Genomic DNA, 17490 nt, shown 5'->3' on the forward strand with positions numbered 1-17490 from the left:
GTTATATTATATTACCTAAAATGTATGATCTATATGTATTATGTTACTAACTACAATTTCTGTAATGTAATTTGAATCAGTGATGGATTACAATTTGAGAGTAATCCACCCAGAACTGTTGACAGGGGATAAATAAAGACCTTTTTTGTAAGAACTCTACATGTGTAAAACTTTAAAAACAGTCAGTTTTGGCTGAACTAGTACTTTATTACTTTCACTAGAAAAGAGTGCCAAGATGAAAATTTGTTCATCAGATTACATGATGGACATGGATTAGCCTGGTTATGCATCATTAAAATGAAAACTATGCAATATACATAATAAATATTTATTTAATATTTATTTAATTATACAGCTAAATTATAAGACTAGACTTGTTTAAAAACAATTTTAGCATTTCAATCACTTTTTTATTTTATTTAATTTATTTATTTATTTATTTTTTTATTTTCATTTTTGACCTCACTGGCGTTCCATACAGGATGAAACGTGTTGACGCAGGTTGTGACGTCAGATGTTTCGTGGGCTATCAAAATGAAGGCACCCATGCGGTAGCTCCAGCCGTATCGTGCTGCCAAACATTTGACAATGCATGAAACTAAAGTTACATCTAGCGCAACATTTATTTGCTCGTTTCCTGGCTGTCAAGCGTTGTACAACAAAATATGGAAGCTAGAAGCGCATCTCTGCAAACATACAGGGGAGGTAAGTTAAGCGGAGAGCCAACATGTGAGCAAAGCTTGTGTGAGTAAATGTCATATTAATAAACGTTTCCGTTTTGTTTACGCATGTATGACACTATCTGGAAGTCGAATTGTTGTCTTATTCATTTATTAATTGCAGAGGCCATTTAAGTGCGAGTACAGCGGGTGCAGCAAATCATTCTGCACCAAATATCATCTTGGTCGACATACGCTGACACACACTGGAGAAAGACCCTACAAGTGAGTGAGGTTATGTGTGTGTGTGTGTGTGTGTGTGTGTGTGTGTGTGTGTGTGTGTGTGTGTGTGTGTGAGTGAGAGAGAGTGTGTGTGTGTGTGTGTGTGTGTGTGTGTGTGTGAGAGAGAGAGAGATTAAGATGTCCAGCAATAAATGTTATGGGGATTAATAATATAATGTATTTAACACAATTGTCCCTTCAATTTAATTTTATCATTATTATGTGAAAATCACACGTGTTGTTTTCTCACTTTATCTGAAACAGTGTCCACAAAGAAGGGTTTATTAATTCATATGCTATAAAATGGATAAAGCAACACCTAATAATATCTCATATCAAAGCAAGGTTGTTTTTCAGTAACACGTGCAACTCTACTTTTTTTTCTCGGTAAAAATGAAAACATTTATTTCAGTGAAAAAATAAGTCCAAAACTCTCTATTTTAACGTTATGAACAATAGGGCTCTACAATCTTTTGCTTTTTTTTTTTTTTTTTTTTTTAACTTGTGTTTTAATTTTTCTGATAATCAGTTGAAAGCATAAACATTTATTTATTTTTAATCAAATGAAAAATAAACCCTTTTAATTTTTGGCAAACAAACAGAGGTTACCTGTTAAAATCAATGCATGGAAGAAAAATTATATTCAGTTTAAAACGTTTAGGTAACAATTGTAGTATTTTTTATTTTTTTTTTTACAATTAAGTTGTTAATCTTGTAGTAATATTTATTTTTGATCATATATATTTTATGTCAATTATTTAAAAGGAATATATAAACACCTACATTATACTGTACAAAAGTAATACAAGACTAATATTGTTCTGTTTCATGTTAAACCGTACTTTTATTTTGACAGGATACTGTGAAGTTTCTGTGTGTACAGTATGATATGATGCTAGTTTTCTCAAATGAAACGGTAAAAGTGAAACTCACAGCAGTTTTGGAGATTGAGTTTATCTGTTCATGTTCATGTGAGCAATTAGCAGGAGCGTCACGCGTGCTTCAGGATGAGTGTAGTAAAAAAAAGCGTCTCCGCCATTCAATACAGAGGCAAACGGAACATGCAGGATTCATATTAAAATGGTCTTTTTGCATTTCAGTTTTCACAGACACTAGTCCATATCGCGATTTGAATTAAGTGACAGATCAACTTTTGACTTATTAATCCAAAAATCGATGAATTCCGTGGCATTTCGCGCTATAGTAGATTCGGTTTTTATGAATGGAGTCTTTGTCTGAGTACAAGGTTTTATTTTTTCAATTTTGCACCCTGTTTTGTCCCACTGTTTTGCCCCAAGAATGACTGATTTACTTGCGCTTTGTTGATGACAGATGCACGGAGGATGGATGCAAAGAAGGATTCACCACAAACTGCAACTTGAAGAAACATATTTCACGTATTCACAGACAAGAGACAAAACAGTACATAGTAAGTAACTGTAAACGCATTGTGCTTAAGAAAGATACATTTAAACATCCTTTTGCTGCAATGCGAAAACCATACTGACTGATGCAACTATATTCAGTACCAGTGTTGGGGAAAGTTACTTTTAAAAGTAATGCGTTACAATATTTAGTTACTCCCTAAAAAGTAACTAATTACGTTACATAGTTACTTTTTATGGAAAGTAATGCGTTACGTTACTTTTGTGTTACTTTTTAAATCTGAGCAGGACTTGCTTGTTTGTTTTTAATATAAAAAAATATTTTTGGGAAATGTAAAAGCCTTTTCACAGCAAAAGAGAAAAGTAAATTGACGTCTGTACAGTAGACCGCAGAAGAAAAAATGTCAACTCTTTTGCAATAAAAATGTTCGATTATCTTGAGTAATTTTTGCTTATTAGTATGGATGAATCGGATCATGGAAGGTCGGCAGCAAAGACATCGGTTAACAAAATGGGATTAAATACATAAGGAATATTTCTATTATTTAACATTTAATTATTGCAGGTTTGCGTTGAATTTCAGTGTTTTTATTCATTTTGAAGAACACTGTATCTGTTTTTTAGTGAGTGAGATGAATTAATGCATGTTCACATTTATTCTAGAACTAAAGGAACATCTTACTCACAATTTCTCTCAACATGGAGACAGGAGAGCTTTTAATCAATAAATGAGAGGAAAGTAACTGGCGTTACTTATTTGAAAAGTAACTTTTCTTGTCAATTAAAAAGTAATGTGTTACTTGGTAAAAGTCAAATTATTCTGTAACTTGAGCTGCTTGTAATGCGTTACCCCCAACACTGGTCAGTACAAATACTCACAAGTGCTAAAAATACATGTTACATGATCAGCAAGTCTAAGGTGTCAACAAGTAGCAGCTGATGATGTTGTTTTTTTCTTCTAGTGTACATTTGAAGGATGTGGCAAAGCATTTAAGAAAAACAACCAGCTGAAGACCCATGAGTGCACGCACACCCAGCTGCTACCTTTTTTGTAAGACTTTATACACTCATTCATTATGGAAGGCATTTTCTGCCAATTTTAAATGAATCAATTTAATTCTAAAAATTAAAAAAAAACAGATTGAATTTATTGAAAAAATGTGCCGAAATGAAAATGACAATGCATGTTCCCTTACGAATTGAAAAATAAAATGCAGTTGGTGATTTGACATTTCATTTTTAATGCAATCTCAAGGCATATGGAAGGCATTTTATGCCAATTTTAAATAAATAAATTTTATTATAAAAATGAAAATCTGATTAACAATTTAATTATAAAAGCTATATGCAAAATATGTGCCAAAATTAAAAATGAATTGAATTTTTATAAAAAAAAAAATTCATTTTCGTTGTGACAATGCATTTTCCCTGACAAATTGAAAAATAAAATGCAGTTGGTGATTTGACATTTAATTTTCACTGCAATCTTGAGGCATATGAAAGGCATTTTCTGCCAATTTTAAATAAATCAATTTAATTTTAAAAATGAAAATCTGATTAATAATTTAATTATAAAAAGCTATCAGCAAAATATGTGCCAAAATTGAAAATGAAATGATTTTTTTTTTTTTTTTTTTTTTTTTACTGTGAAAATGCATTTTCCCTGACAAATTAAAAAATAAAATGCAGTAGGTGATTTGACATTTAATTTTCACTGCCAATCTAAAAATGAAAATAGTTTTTTTAAGGAAACTAGTTTTTAAAAGGCTTTTATTAATGCTCATGCAAAAATAGTGACCCAATTCAAATTAAAATGTAAAGTTTATTTTTCGGGTCTCTGTACCTTGCACAAACAATAAGCCCCGTCCCCTGATCAACATAGAATTTGCACAGACTTTGAAAATGAAAACTGAAATAAAAGAGAAAATAAACTTGCATTTCACTTTCAAGTTTGACACATATTTATCGTACAGCTTTTTATAATGAAATTGTTAATCTCATTTATTTAAAATTGGCAGAAAATGCCTTTCATAATTCGTCTTATGTCTCCTTTATTTAACTTTATTTCAGTAAGCTAGTGTAATATAACACATGAATTAGAACTGTGTGTGTCTGATGTTCTGTACACTGCAATGTCTCTGATCATCAGGTGTTCACATGAAGACTGCGGGAGACGGTTTTCACAACATGGTAAACTGAAGCGCCATGAGAAAGTACACAAAGGTATGTTCTCAGCTTGTTCTGGTGTTTATAACGCATTTCACTTGCTCAGTTCACTATGAATTTCTTCTCTGTGAAACATCAGGTGAATTTTTGAAGAAAACCCTGCCCACCCTTTTTCCGCATAAATACAAAAACAAAAAGGTTATCCACTATATTTCAACATAAAAGGCTATTTTTCTGCTTCTAGTTATTTTAGCTCTACAAAAACAGTCTGTAATGCTGCTTCATGTTACAAACTGATAGTTATCATATTCATTTATTTTATTATAAGGCGAGACTCTGCAGGTGAATAGGCTAAAAAAAAAATTAACTAATAGTTATCACCCTACTTACCCAGTTGATTGATTATTGATAATTGCATACATTTTTTGTATTACAAGTTTTCTAAAATGTTAGGTTTAAATATGCAAATGAGCATTATTTAATTAAATATGCACTAATTTGCATACATTTCTAATACTAAAATCTAAACACTGGATGAAGTCAGTTTCAAAATTCTTGTTTAATTTTTTAACTTTTTTTATTTATTAGAGTCATGTTTTTACAGAGGGGATCTCATTTTGTCACTCCATAATTCAGAAATCTTAGAACAGACAGAAAACATTTTTTTTTTTTAATCATTTTTGGTGGAATAAAATGTATCAAATCAAGCAACAAATCCCTCTGTAAAAATCTTCAGGATATAGACAGGAATACAAATGTAAAGTGTGGTGTGTGTAAGTGCTGCTGAAGTGGAGATTTATGTCTCAGTGTAGGAGAAACAACTCTTGGCCTTTAAAAGTCTGTATTGTAATTGAAATCTATTGACACAAATAGATAAAGTGCAATAAAAGAAACACTTAACAGTGTCTTTTGTTGGTTTTCTTTCCACTAGTCTGAAAAAACACTTTGTGAAACACCAAAAAGCCCAAAATCTCAAACTTGACAGGTGCATGAAAAAATGCCCTGGTTTTGCACACATAGTTTTACCATTTACTGTAAATTGTTCTTCTAGTGCAGTGTTGTTTTTGACAACCATCTTAGATTTACTCTTAGTCTTAATCTTTTGGACTAAAATGCTTATTAGTTTTAGTCAAATTTAAGTCACTTCTATATGTGATAGTTTTAGTCGACGAAAAGTCAAAAAGGTTTAAGTCTAGTTTTAGTCAAAAAAGGGGGAAAAGTAGTCTTTTAACAAATTAATGTAGGTCAGTAAGTATTTCGCTGTTTGGTAGTGTCACTTATAAGTTGTGAAAATAGCAGATCTATAGTTCAACACAATGTGAGCTTCCGGATCGACTATTTTCACCAATAATTACAATAATGAAGGAATGGTTTTAGACATAAGACATAAATGTGACCCTGGACGACAAAACCAGTCATAAGGTTAAATTTGACAAAACTGAGATATATACATCATATGAAAGCTCAATAAATAAGCTTTCTATTGATGTATGGTTTGTTAGGATAGGACAATATTTGACTGAGATACATCTATTTGAAATCAGAAATCTGAGGATGCAAAAAAATCAAAAAGACTGAGAAAATCACCTTTAAAGTTGTCCAAATTAGGTTCTTAACAATGCATATTACAAATCAAAAATTACATTTTGATATATTTACAGTAGGAATTTTACAAAAAAATCTTCATGGAACATGATCTTTACTTAATTTCCTAATGATTTTTGGCATAAAAGAAAAATCAATAATTTTGACCCATGCAATGTATTTTTGGCTATTGCTACAAATATACCCCAGCGACTTAAGACTGGTTTTGTGGTCCAGGGTCACATATTTGAAATAATGTGCAAACTGCCGCCATCATGGTTAATCGTCTGTCTGTCTGAGTGACAACAATGTGACATGTTGAGCGTAACCAAACAAGGATAGAATGCTAAAATAGCTTGCCATACTAGTATGGCAAATAGTATTAAATGCTAAAACGGCTTGCCATAGCGGCAGACACTTTTTCGGTTTTAATTGGCATGCACAATAAGCAGAAATGTCATGCATTTTAAACGTCTGACGGACCACCCACTAACATTTTCGTTTATTCTCGTATTGTCAACGAAAACTCACACACATCTCATCATGTTTTAGTCATTATCTCATCATCGTCTCGTTATCATCATGAAAAAAAAGTTGCGTCAACGAAATGATTTCGTCATCGTTGACGGAAACAACACTGTTCTAGTGCATTGAAAAAATATAGTGTGAGTATTCTGATCCCATACAGCAGCTTTGTGAGAAGTAACAAGTAGAAATCTCAGCATATTTGATTGTAGCACACAGTTATAGTACTTTTTGGCCCTTGAAGTCATTAGATGTGCCTCACCAAGACATAACTTTGCAGGCTATTCTTGCGAGGCGGAGGGCTGCTCATTTGTGGGAAAGACCTGGACGGAGATGACAAACCACAAAAAAGTTCATATAGGTAATAGTAATACTATGTTTTGTCCTTAATGTAAATAGTCTAACCTTAGAAAGTTACAACATCTGTTACTTTGCTAATTGTGTGTGTGTGTGTGTTCAGTCAGAGTAAAGTGTGATCAGTGTAAGAAAACATTCAGGGATAGCTGGTTCCTGAAGCAGCATCAGCATGTTCACTCTGAGGAGCGCTTGGTGTTCCACTGCCCCAGAGATGGATGTTCTCGCTCATACACCACCGCCTTCAACCTGCAGAGCCACATACTGTCATTCCATGAAGAACAGCGCTCCTTCATCTGCACTCATCCCGGCTGCGGCAAATCCTTTTCCATGAAGGTAACAGTGCTTTCCCATCATCAAGAGTTTTGATGTATCTGCCTTACTAACCAAAGTTTAATGAGTCTGCATACAGCTGATAGAAATGCTGATTATAGATCAAATTAAGTTACTTTTAACTTTATGAAGTGTTCTTTTAGGTAGGGATGCAGCGAAATGAAAATGACAGTCAATTACCCCATGTATTTTCAGCATTTTTTTTTTACCATTGCATGATAAACTAAATAGCCAATATTTGCTTTTTACAGTTTTCTCTTGGCTTTCAAAGAAAAAAATCTATTAAAAAACTATAAACTAAACTATAAATAATTTAAAAATATTTATTTAACACTGAACATTTGTAACATTCTAGTAGACATTATAGCCTACCAACAAACCACAATTTAACGTAAAATTATTTAGTTAGTAAAATAATATTCTTTGGCCATTTTTAAGAGCCCCTTCTTGAATCAGGCATGTGTTTTTAATGTACAAATAAATGCAGCCTTGCTGAGCAAAGGAGAATGTTAGAATAAATGTATTAAATAGAGCTGTTGGAATGATTATTATTTTTGTCTTTTCTATTTTATTTTACAGAGCAACAGTAAAAGTACAATTCTAACACAGGGCTCGCAAAATTTCAAAATCTCTGGTAGCACTTCGGGCAGGTACTCTTCAGATTTTGGTAGCCCAAAAAGTAATTTAACTAGCCCAAATAAAAAGGCTTTTTTAATTTTTTTTTTTAAATATAGAAAATCAGATAGTAGTCTAAATGTCAATCAAATATGTTTTCAATACACACATATAAACAAAGGAATTTAATTTCACGATTTAGTGTATCTGCAGAATTTTTAAATATCAATTTAAGGCAATTTATGACCCTTTTTAAGAGCTGCACAATTAAAATGAACCGCATGAGTGGGGTTGGACGGTAGAATATTAAGCCATAAAATGACATTTATAATTGATTTATAATTCAGATACAGGTTCACACAAAAACAAAAAATCTTTTACAATGGCATTTCAGCCTTTATACAATTAAAAGGGGTAAATCAAGTATATAATTTATTATATTTATTTATAACATAAATATTTCTTAAGTCTTAATTGTTTAGATTTTTAGAAGGCACATTAACTTCTTTCACATTTACAGCTTTTTGTGTTTGCTGCATAAAAATATGGGTCGATAATTGCAATAATTTGACCATAAACAGCTGAAAAAATGTTTTAGAAGCGCTGAAATATTACGGTTTCCCTAGTAACAGCTGAACACAAAGCAGCATGAACCTGGAGCACAAAACCAGTCTTTGTAGCCAAAAATACATTGTATGGGTCAAAATGATCGATTTTTCTTTTATGCCAAAAATCAGTAGGATCTTAAGTAAAGATATTTTGTAAATTTCCTATTGTAAATATATCGAAACCTAATTTTTGATTGGTAATATGCATTGCTGAGAACTTCATTTGGACAACTTTAAAGGCGATTTATTTAGATTTTTTTGCACCCTCAGGTAGTTTAAAATAGTTGTATCTCAGTTAAATATTGTCCTATCCTAACAAACCATACGTTAACAGAAAGATCATTTATTCAACATGTATAAATCTCAATTTAAAAAGTTTACCCTTGTGACTGGTTTTGTGGGTCACATTTACAATGTGTTTTTATATAAATGTTTCTTATTTCTTCTTTAACAGCAAAGTTTACTGCGCCATGGTGTGGTTCACGATCCTGAAAAGAAACAGGTAACTACTTCCCGTTTTTCTGATGAGCTGAAACTTACTTTTAGTCTTTAGGTTGTAATTAAAATTAAATCTCAATATTGAGGTATTAAAATGTTTTTTAAGTTGAAAATAACTGCACTCATTGTCTCTTGCAGCTGAAACCCCGGCCAAAGCGCTCCCTGGCGTCCCGTCTGAGCGGCCACAAACCAAAACGTCGAACAAAAACATCAAATTCAGAGGAATCTTCGGTGCCACAAAGTAGCCAATCAGAGACCACTATGAATCCTCATTTAATTGGTCAGTTGCAATCGTTCAGATCTGAAAGCTGTAAAATGCTAAAACCAGAAACCTCCCAAAGTTCTGATTTAGAGCCCAATAAATCGGAGAGTGTTGTCAACAAAACAAAAACTAATTATCCTGAGCTCAGTGATCCTGCAAATCCAGTGGTTCTCCTTTTAGAACCCATCTTAGTGTAGAGTCCAGTGTTCACGGCCATAAGATTTTCAAAGCAACACTTCAGTATTGAAATATGCAAAGTATTTTATTGTTGCTTCAAGTCTTTCGGTTCCTCTGTAGAGGAGCTACAAAGAGATGTTGGTGTCTCTGAGTCAGGTTTAAAATTCTGGTTCGAAGTCTCTGCTCCCTTTTTCTTCAGTTCTTTAGCAGAAGCCAGCCGAAGGACACACATGGCAGCACGACCCCCACGAACCACAGACGGTATCGATACAAATCCAACAGGAACTGAGATCCTCTCCACCATCTCTGTTAAGACTTCATCCTGTTTAGAAAAAAAAAAAAAAGTGAAGAAAATCCTGCAATCTGCTGGGTAGTAGTGGATTGTACTGCACTGTTAATTAACTTGGTAAATGTGAATTTAGTTGGCTATAAATTTACAGTTATACAATCAATTTGTGTATAAATAAACTAATTATGTGTAAACTCAAATCACTGTTTCAAATCCTAATATTTACAGTATTTAAGCATTGGTTGTGTCCATACTTTTTCAAGGAATATTTCAGGGTTAATATGTTAGTTTTTCTGCATCTATGACATTAAAAAGCAAGAAAAATCATGCAGTTAACCATATGCACGGAGTGTTCTTTAGAACGTCCGCTTAATGATAAGCAGCTCGTAAACTTCCGCTGAAGCTCATTTTATGTGCTTTATATAGGTGAGACTCCTCTACTGCCGCGTTCTTATAAGAAACTGAGAAAAATAATAATTGCAACGTCGTAAATAATGATAGCGGCATGAACATTTAGTTTCATATTATTTAACAACATTTAAATAGAGAGTACCTGTATAGTTGAACATTCAAAAGCTGACAGCTAAACACTATCATAACGTGTTTAGGCTAACGTTAGCTAGCTGGCGATACTTCTCTTCAAGGACATCTTAATCATATTCTTGATAATCACTAACTTGGCTTCATAGTCATGAACACATTTTTAAAATCTTGTAAAGCCTTTATTCTTTAACTCTACAGCTGTGCAATAAAATTCACTTCAAAGATTCACTTTTCATTCATAAAGATGACATGGAAAAAAATATATTTTCACAGAAAATGAAAATGACATGAACTTATCCATATAACCAGAAGATGGCAGCAGAGGATCAATCATTGGCTGCAGCTGTCATTTCCTTGCTTTTCGATTTATTATAAAATTACTAGTATAATAAATTGTAGTATGTTTACCGCACTGAAGTATATAGTATAGCAAGTGCAGAATATCATTAAGCTCAGACACAAACATCCTATAAGAGTAAAATATTTAAGTACTTATAGTTTACTACAAATTAAACAAGTTAAATATTAATGGTATAAGAATAACATAATGCCCTCAATAGTAATTGATATGAATTTGAAATATTTTATATAATTTAATAACTACATCTTTTAACTGCTGCAGTTTTGTTACTCTGAATTTAGTCTGAATCATTTAATGCACAGCTGTTTTTTTGACATCAGCTTGTCAGATGTTTGTCCGGTTATTACTGTCAATCATAGCAATGACTCGTGCATATTTTTTTTTAAACTCATTTATACATGGACGTTTGGTCCTCTTAGACAAACAAAACTTTTCTTGGATTGTGTATGGATTATATAGAAAAAACAAGCAAAGTACTCTCCTATTACGGCACAGTACAGTTGACCGGAAATGACTGAGCTGGCTTGTATAAACATGCAAATAATCTGTGCATATGGTCAATTCTGTCAATTCTTAATATATGCATAATTCTGAAAGTCTAGCCACAATTTTTTTTTGCTTTCACCTGTGAGGTCATAAGCCATAATGCTAGTCTACCTGGTAAATGGATTATTTAGACATCTTCACAGCTCAAGTTGTGTTGTTTGCACACAGCTGAGCATAGCAGGTAGAAAGTCACTTTCCAGAGATGTCACATCACATATTAATGTACATGCAGTGTAAGTTATTACTATTTCGAAGGCTCAGGGACAAAATATTTGTCATAAAGCTTGTACTGATCCTGAGACATTCCTTTAACTCAAAACTCTGCAAATATTATTTACTTTAAATAATAGTTATTTACTATTTGAATAATGCACTGATTTACTAATCAAATGCAAATGAAAGGAAATGCATATTCTGTTCCCATACCAATGATGTGCCGCTATCAGCTCTTGCTTTGATAGTGAGTCTGACGTGGTTGTTCTTTTCCAGCCAGCTCACAACTTGCCGCAGTTTAGTGTCCAAGTCGTGCAGAGAGATATCGGAGGAGAAAGTGAGCTCCTTTGATTGGACAGGCCCTACAGATGCAGCAAAAAAAAGGTCAGGTTGGTGCATAGTGAGGTATAGGAGTTTCTTCAATGAAGCACAATAAGGAGCTAGAAAAACAAAAATGTTACAAAAAGGTATAGCTAACCCAAAATGTAACATTCCAAACCCATATTATCCTAGAAAACGATAACTAAGTGTCATGTTTTTTTTGTTTTATTCATAGTGACCACAGCTGTCAGTCTTCAAACAGGACTGATAAATCATTATAGTCCCTATAACTAGTGCACTGAAGTCTTTTAAAGCCGTATTATAGAACTATGATTCAAATTCAAGTTTACACCCCTCCTTTTACATATAGTGCGCAAGAGAAAATAATAGCTGAATTTATAAAAATGACCCTGTTCCAAAGTTTAAATACACTTAATTCCTAATACTGTGTTGTTGCCTGAATGATCCACAGTTGTGTTTTTTTTGTTTAGTGATAGTTGTTCATGAGTCCCTTGTTTGTCCTGAACAGTTAAACTGCCTGCTGTTCTTTCAGAAAAATCCTTCAGGTCCCACAAATTCTTTGGTTTTCCAGCATTTTTGTGTATTTGAACCCTTTCCAACAATGACTGTTTGATTTGAGATCCATCTTTTCACACTGAGGACAACTGAGGGACTCATGCAACTATTACTGAAGATTCAAACACTCACTGATGCTCCAGAAGGAAAACGTTGCATTAAAAGCCGGGGGGAGATCAGGGTAAATTTAACTTATTTAAAATAAGAAAAATGTACACATCTTCATTCTGTTCAAAGATGGATCTCAAAATCATACAGTCATTGTTGAAGACCTGAAGATTTTTCTGAAGAACAGCAGGCAGTTTAACTGTTCAGGACAAACAAGGCACTTATGAACAACTATCACTAAACAAAAAAACACAGCTGTGGTTCATTCAGGTAACAACACAGTACTAAGAATCAAGGGGTTGTAAACTTTTGAACAGGGTGATTTTTATAAATTCTTTTCTCATGTGAACTATAAATGTCTTTTATGTGAAATATTTTATTCAGATTAGTATTAAAAAAACCTTGAATGACATATTTCTCCAAATCTGAGAAAAGAAGACTGAATAGTAAAATAGCGTCAAGTCATATGGACTAGTTTTTGAAATGCCACAAGGATGAGTAAATAATGACAGAATGGTCAAATTCAGTGGCTATTAAAGAAATCTATTTTGAATGCAGATTAGAGAAACTGCAAGAACTTCTCGTTATTTGACTCAAAGCACCTTTGATGTGTTCTTTCGACTTAAACCCACCTTTCTTGGCTTTCTGTGTGTCTCTAAGTTTCAACTGTTCTTCATGGATCTGTTTCCCTTTCATCAGTCTGTATAATGGAGGATCACATTTGTCATTTATGGCGACAAGCTTCAGGCCTGTTTGGTCCATCAGACGTATCACATCACCACGGTGCATCAGACCCATATCCTCACCATCCTTACTCAATAACTGTATATGCCGCTGGCCGATCTTCCTACCCACGCTGCTGTAAGTGACCCGTGCTCTCAGGTCCAGCTTTTTAGTCTCCTTCTGGAAGTCTGTCACACTGGTGTCCCCGCTCTCAGTGTCTGTGGAGAAGGACGTGCATAGCCAGGGAGAGATGATGTGGCAAGAACATGCTGGCCTCAGGGTTGATGGGTTTCTTGCCAGGGGTGAGGTGACCAGGCTGATGGGTCGAAAAGAACTGCGGCTCAGTGTCTGACTCAGAACACACCTCAGGAAACCCAGAGACATCCTAGAAGAGAGTGTCATGAACATTACAAAGAAGTGTCTGGAGTAATATATGGAGCATTCCTGGAATTCGGTAACATTTCAACTTGAAATATACATTATTTTTTCCAACTACATATGATTCATTTTCTAAATACCCCACATAAGCACATATGAAACCTCCAAAAAAGTCCAACATTTTTTTTTTTCAGATTTAGACACCTTTTTCTCAACCCCGTAATGGACAAAATGGGACTGGTTTAAAAAGGATTTTACACACAACTTGTTATAAAACAAACATGTACTTACAGCTCATGTGTCCCTTATAGCAATTTAATGATAAAAAGTAACATATTATTTATTTTGAGAATAAAGTCGAAAAGTTTCGGGAATTTAGTCGAAATGTTTCGAGAATGAAGTCGAAATGTTTCGAGAATAAAGTCGAAAAGTTTCGAGAATAAAGTCGAAATGTTACAGGAATGAAGTAAAAATGTTTAGAGAATTAAGCTGAAAAGTTACGGGAATTTAGTCGAAAAGTTACGGGAATTTAGTCGAAATGTTTCGAGAATGAAGTCGAAAAGTTTCGAGAATGAAGTCGAAATGTTACGGGAATGAAGTAAAAATGTTTAGAGAATTAAGTCGAAAAGTTACGGGAATTTAGTGGAAAAGTTTCGAGAATGAAGTCGAAAAGTTTCGAGAATGAAGTTGAAAAGTTTCGAGAATGAAGTCGAAAAGTTTCGAGAATGAAGTCGAAAAGTTTCGAGAATAAAGTCGAAAAGTTTCGAGAATAAAGTCGAAAAGTTTCGAGAATAAAGTCGAAAAGTTTCGAGAATAAAGTCGAAAAGTTTCGAGAATAAAGTCGAAAAGTTTCGAGAATGAAGTCGAAAAGTTTCGAGAATGAAGTCGAAAAGTTTCGAGAATGAAGTCGAAAAGTTTCGAGAATAAAGTCGAAAAGTTTACAGAACAAAGTCGAAAAGTTTACAGAACAAAGTCGAAAAGTTTACAGAATAAAGTCAAAATTACGAGAATAAAGCTGAATAGATCTTTATTTTATGGGGGGGGGGGGGGATAGATATAGATATAGAGGTCTAACTAAAACCACAATTTTATTCTTTTAGTCCTTAACATGTAAGATGTTAATCAGCAAGAAATGCTTTCATCCTTAATTGTCTTCCCTATATTCTTCTTAAAATATAGATGTGACAAGGTGTGACAGGGTTGAAGTCTTTAACACATTTGAAGAGATACATTGCCTTCAATTTTCATTTTTGGTTTCGTTTTATCTCATATTGTCCCCTTATTTTTGGGTCAACATATCTGCGTGGCCAAAACTGTCTTTCTGCTGCAAATGTGCTGCAATTTCTGATGTTAGGATGCATTACATCAAAAATTCTATTTGTGACAAAAATATGAGTTGTCATGATTTTGCTAAATATATATTTACTGAAACCATGACTATTTTATATTTTTTCAGTAAAACAAGTAATAAATGAAGTAAATAACTCAACCCCGTCACAAGTTTACAACCCCGTAACAATGAAAAAGTATATATTTGTGACGGGGTTGAGGTTTTTCACTCAAAACGGCCACTGCTCCTCGTGTAGTTAGGAGAGTAGACCATATTAATGGTAGCAACAAAATAAGTACATTGCATTTACTAATGGATTAAAATGAAATGATGAAAAATAATCATTTTCTATCCTTAATTGTGTGTGACAGGGTTGAGTTGTTAAGATCAACAGTACCCTCCCTGACTATAATATGCCTTAAAAATATTAATAAAAAGTATGATACTACCAGTGTTGGGTGTAACGCGTTACTAAGTAACGCGTTACTGTAATTAAAATACTTTTCCACTGAAAAAGTAGAGTAACTGATTACTGTTCATTTTTAAGTATTTTAATTACAGTTACGTTTAATGTACTTGCGTTACACTGTAAAATAATTAAACTCCCTGAATATCATTATTTAATTTGATTAATTAATCTTCTAAATGTGAAAGTAAACTCTGCCGCTTTAAAATCGTTGAAGCGCAGGTGCACGTGATTTCGCGCAAGTTTGCTGCATACTCCTATGGTATTCTTAAAGGGGATGTTGGACTCGGCTGAAGCGAGTGGCTGTTTTGCGAAATGGAAATATGCCCATTACTTCAGTTTTCTGAAACAAGCAGACAAGAACATTACAGTAATATGTAAGCTATGTCCTGGGGAGAAAAAAACTATCGGCCGCTGCGCTGTCAATAGCACGAGTACTCAAGCACCTGACACGGCAGCATAGACGAACACTTCTGTGTGATCCTTCATATTCGACGGATAAAACTGCGGCAACTCCTGCTAAACAGGCAAAACTTGATTTTACTTCGGTAGCGCAGAAAAGTGTCTGAATGAGCAAGGTTACAGTTCACTTTGTGGAAACACATGACATGATTACAAAAATGGTCATTAAAATGTTTTAAATATTAAAATATTGGATAGTATTATAAAAGCTCCTTGAAATTCTAAATAACATTTTAGATTTGTTTAAATAAAGTAAAACATTTATTGAACTCATTGTTTTAAATTAAGTTACACGTTTACAGGTTGATACATGTCATGTTTAACTTTTCTTAAGTTTCTTAAGAATAATATATATTTTTTGTTATTCTGGAATTGTGTTTCTTACCGAAAGAAGGTTACATTTCTTACAAAAAAGTTTATTATTATAGAATGTTTTCATAGAATGTAATATAGATTATTAAAAAAGCTAAAATGCTAAACTATTTAATGTTTGACTCATGTTTTATTTAATTATCTATTATTTAAAGAGTTTAATTTCTATTTTTTGTCCACTCAAGGTTTATAGGGATTTTAAGAAGTATTTAGTTAAATTACTTATTGAGTATTTAAGTTACTTTTTAGACACAGTAATTAGATAAGTATTTTAAATACAACATTGATGAAGTAATTAGTAATTAGTAATTAATTACTTTTTTAAAGTAACTTACCCAACACTGGATACTACTAACCATTTTCTGCAGCACTATTAAAGAGACCTGAATGATGTCATTTCTGGTAAATAATGTCACATATGAGCAGAGTCTAAATTATTATGGGTTTAGAATGGTTAGTGTGGCAGGGTTGAGTTCAAAACTTTAAAATCTTGTAGTTTTTTTTTTTTTAGAAAAATATTCTTCACAAGAAAGGAACACAAATAAATGCTTACATTATTACAAAATAAAAAATCTAAGTACAAACTCAGTAAAGTGCCTCAGGGACATGACAAAATGCTTGGTTTAAGACATTATTTTATGCTAAAAATATGAAAATGCAATAATTATTGTTATTCATTATAATGGACATACCAGAGTATTGTGAAAAGCTTCTAACAATTAATTTTGTTGGACCAATACTTTTAAAAACTGAAATATTAGCGAATCCCAGGAATTAATCCCATATACCTTTTAATTATAGCAAATGAAACAAAATTGGTGAAACTAAACAGACACTTATTCGAAATAACAGGACATATTTACTCCAAACCTACAATAAACCAGAAGTAGAGATTGTTCCTCCGTTATCAAGGTTTCTGATTATATTCACATTTGAACTTCGACAAATATCAAACTGACCGAAGCTACTTACACTGGAGTCGTACGGAACCAAGGTCAAGGACGAAGAAAATGCTTTCCGTCGGGTGATTTCAAGACAAATAATCTGGGTCATAAACAAAATATGTGTCCTCGGAATCAATAAATAAAACTAGAAACATAAAGGCAAGTGACTTCTCTGACTGACAAACGATTCTTGACGCACACGTGTGACGTCACGCCAACGCGCCGCTGCGGTGTAATTTAAAAGTTTATTTTAGCTATTTAATTAATTTGCTTTTAATCTTTTTATTCGATTTTAAATTTCACCACTGATATATGTTGTAATCCTTATGGTGTCTGCTTTTTGTAATCTTGTAATTTAATATTTTCTATTACCGTTCATTGAAGCCAGTTTCGTTTGTAAATGTATCTAC

At 33.1% G+C, this 17490-nt stretch overlaps 2 protein-coding genes across 2 annotated transcripts; one reads left to right on the forward strand and one right to left on the reverse strand.

The window, feature by feature from the left end:
• The first annotated feature begins 569 nt into the window (after positions 1–569).
• gtf3aa (general transcription factor IIIAa) lies at positions 570–9468 on the forward strand. The gene is made up of 9 exons (XM_073839951.1): positions 570–705; positions 844–944; positions 2274–2370; positions 3289–3377; positions 4476–4549; positions 6882–6962; positions 7062–7291; positions 8966–9013; positions 9148–9468. Exons 1-9 carry the CDS (start codon positions 589–591, stop codon positions 9466–9468), a joined length of 1158 nt encoding a protein of 385 aa, XP_073696052.1. The 5' UTR covers positions 570–588.
• A 43-nt stretch (positions 9469–9511) lies between these two features.
• Positions 9512–17246, reverse strand: LOC141334732 (translation initiation factor IF-3, mitochondrial-like). The gene is made up of 4 exons (XM_073839952.1): positions 17109–17246; positions 13038–13513; positions 11614–11762; positions 9512–9770 (listed from the first exon to the last, which is right to left on the reverse strand). The coding sequence occupies exons 2-4, from the start codon at positions 13510–13512 to the stop codon at positions 9534–9536; spliced, it is 861 nt and encodes a 286-aa protein (XP_073696053.1). The 5' UTR covers position 13513; positions 17109–17246; the 3' UTR covers positions 9512–9533.
• Between the last annotated feature and the right edge of the window lie 244 nt (positions 17247–17490).

The sequence above is a fragment of the Garra rufa genome, chromosome 5 (assembly GCF_049309525.1).
Source record: "Garra rufa chromosome 5, GarRuf1.0, whole genome shotgun sequence".
Taxonomy (NCBI): Eukaryota; Metazoa; Chordata; class Actinopteri; order Cypriniformes; family Cyprinidae; genus Garra; species Garra rufa.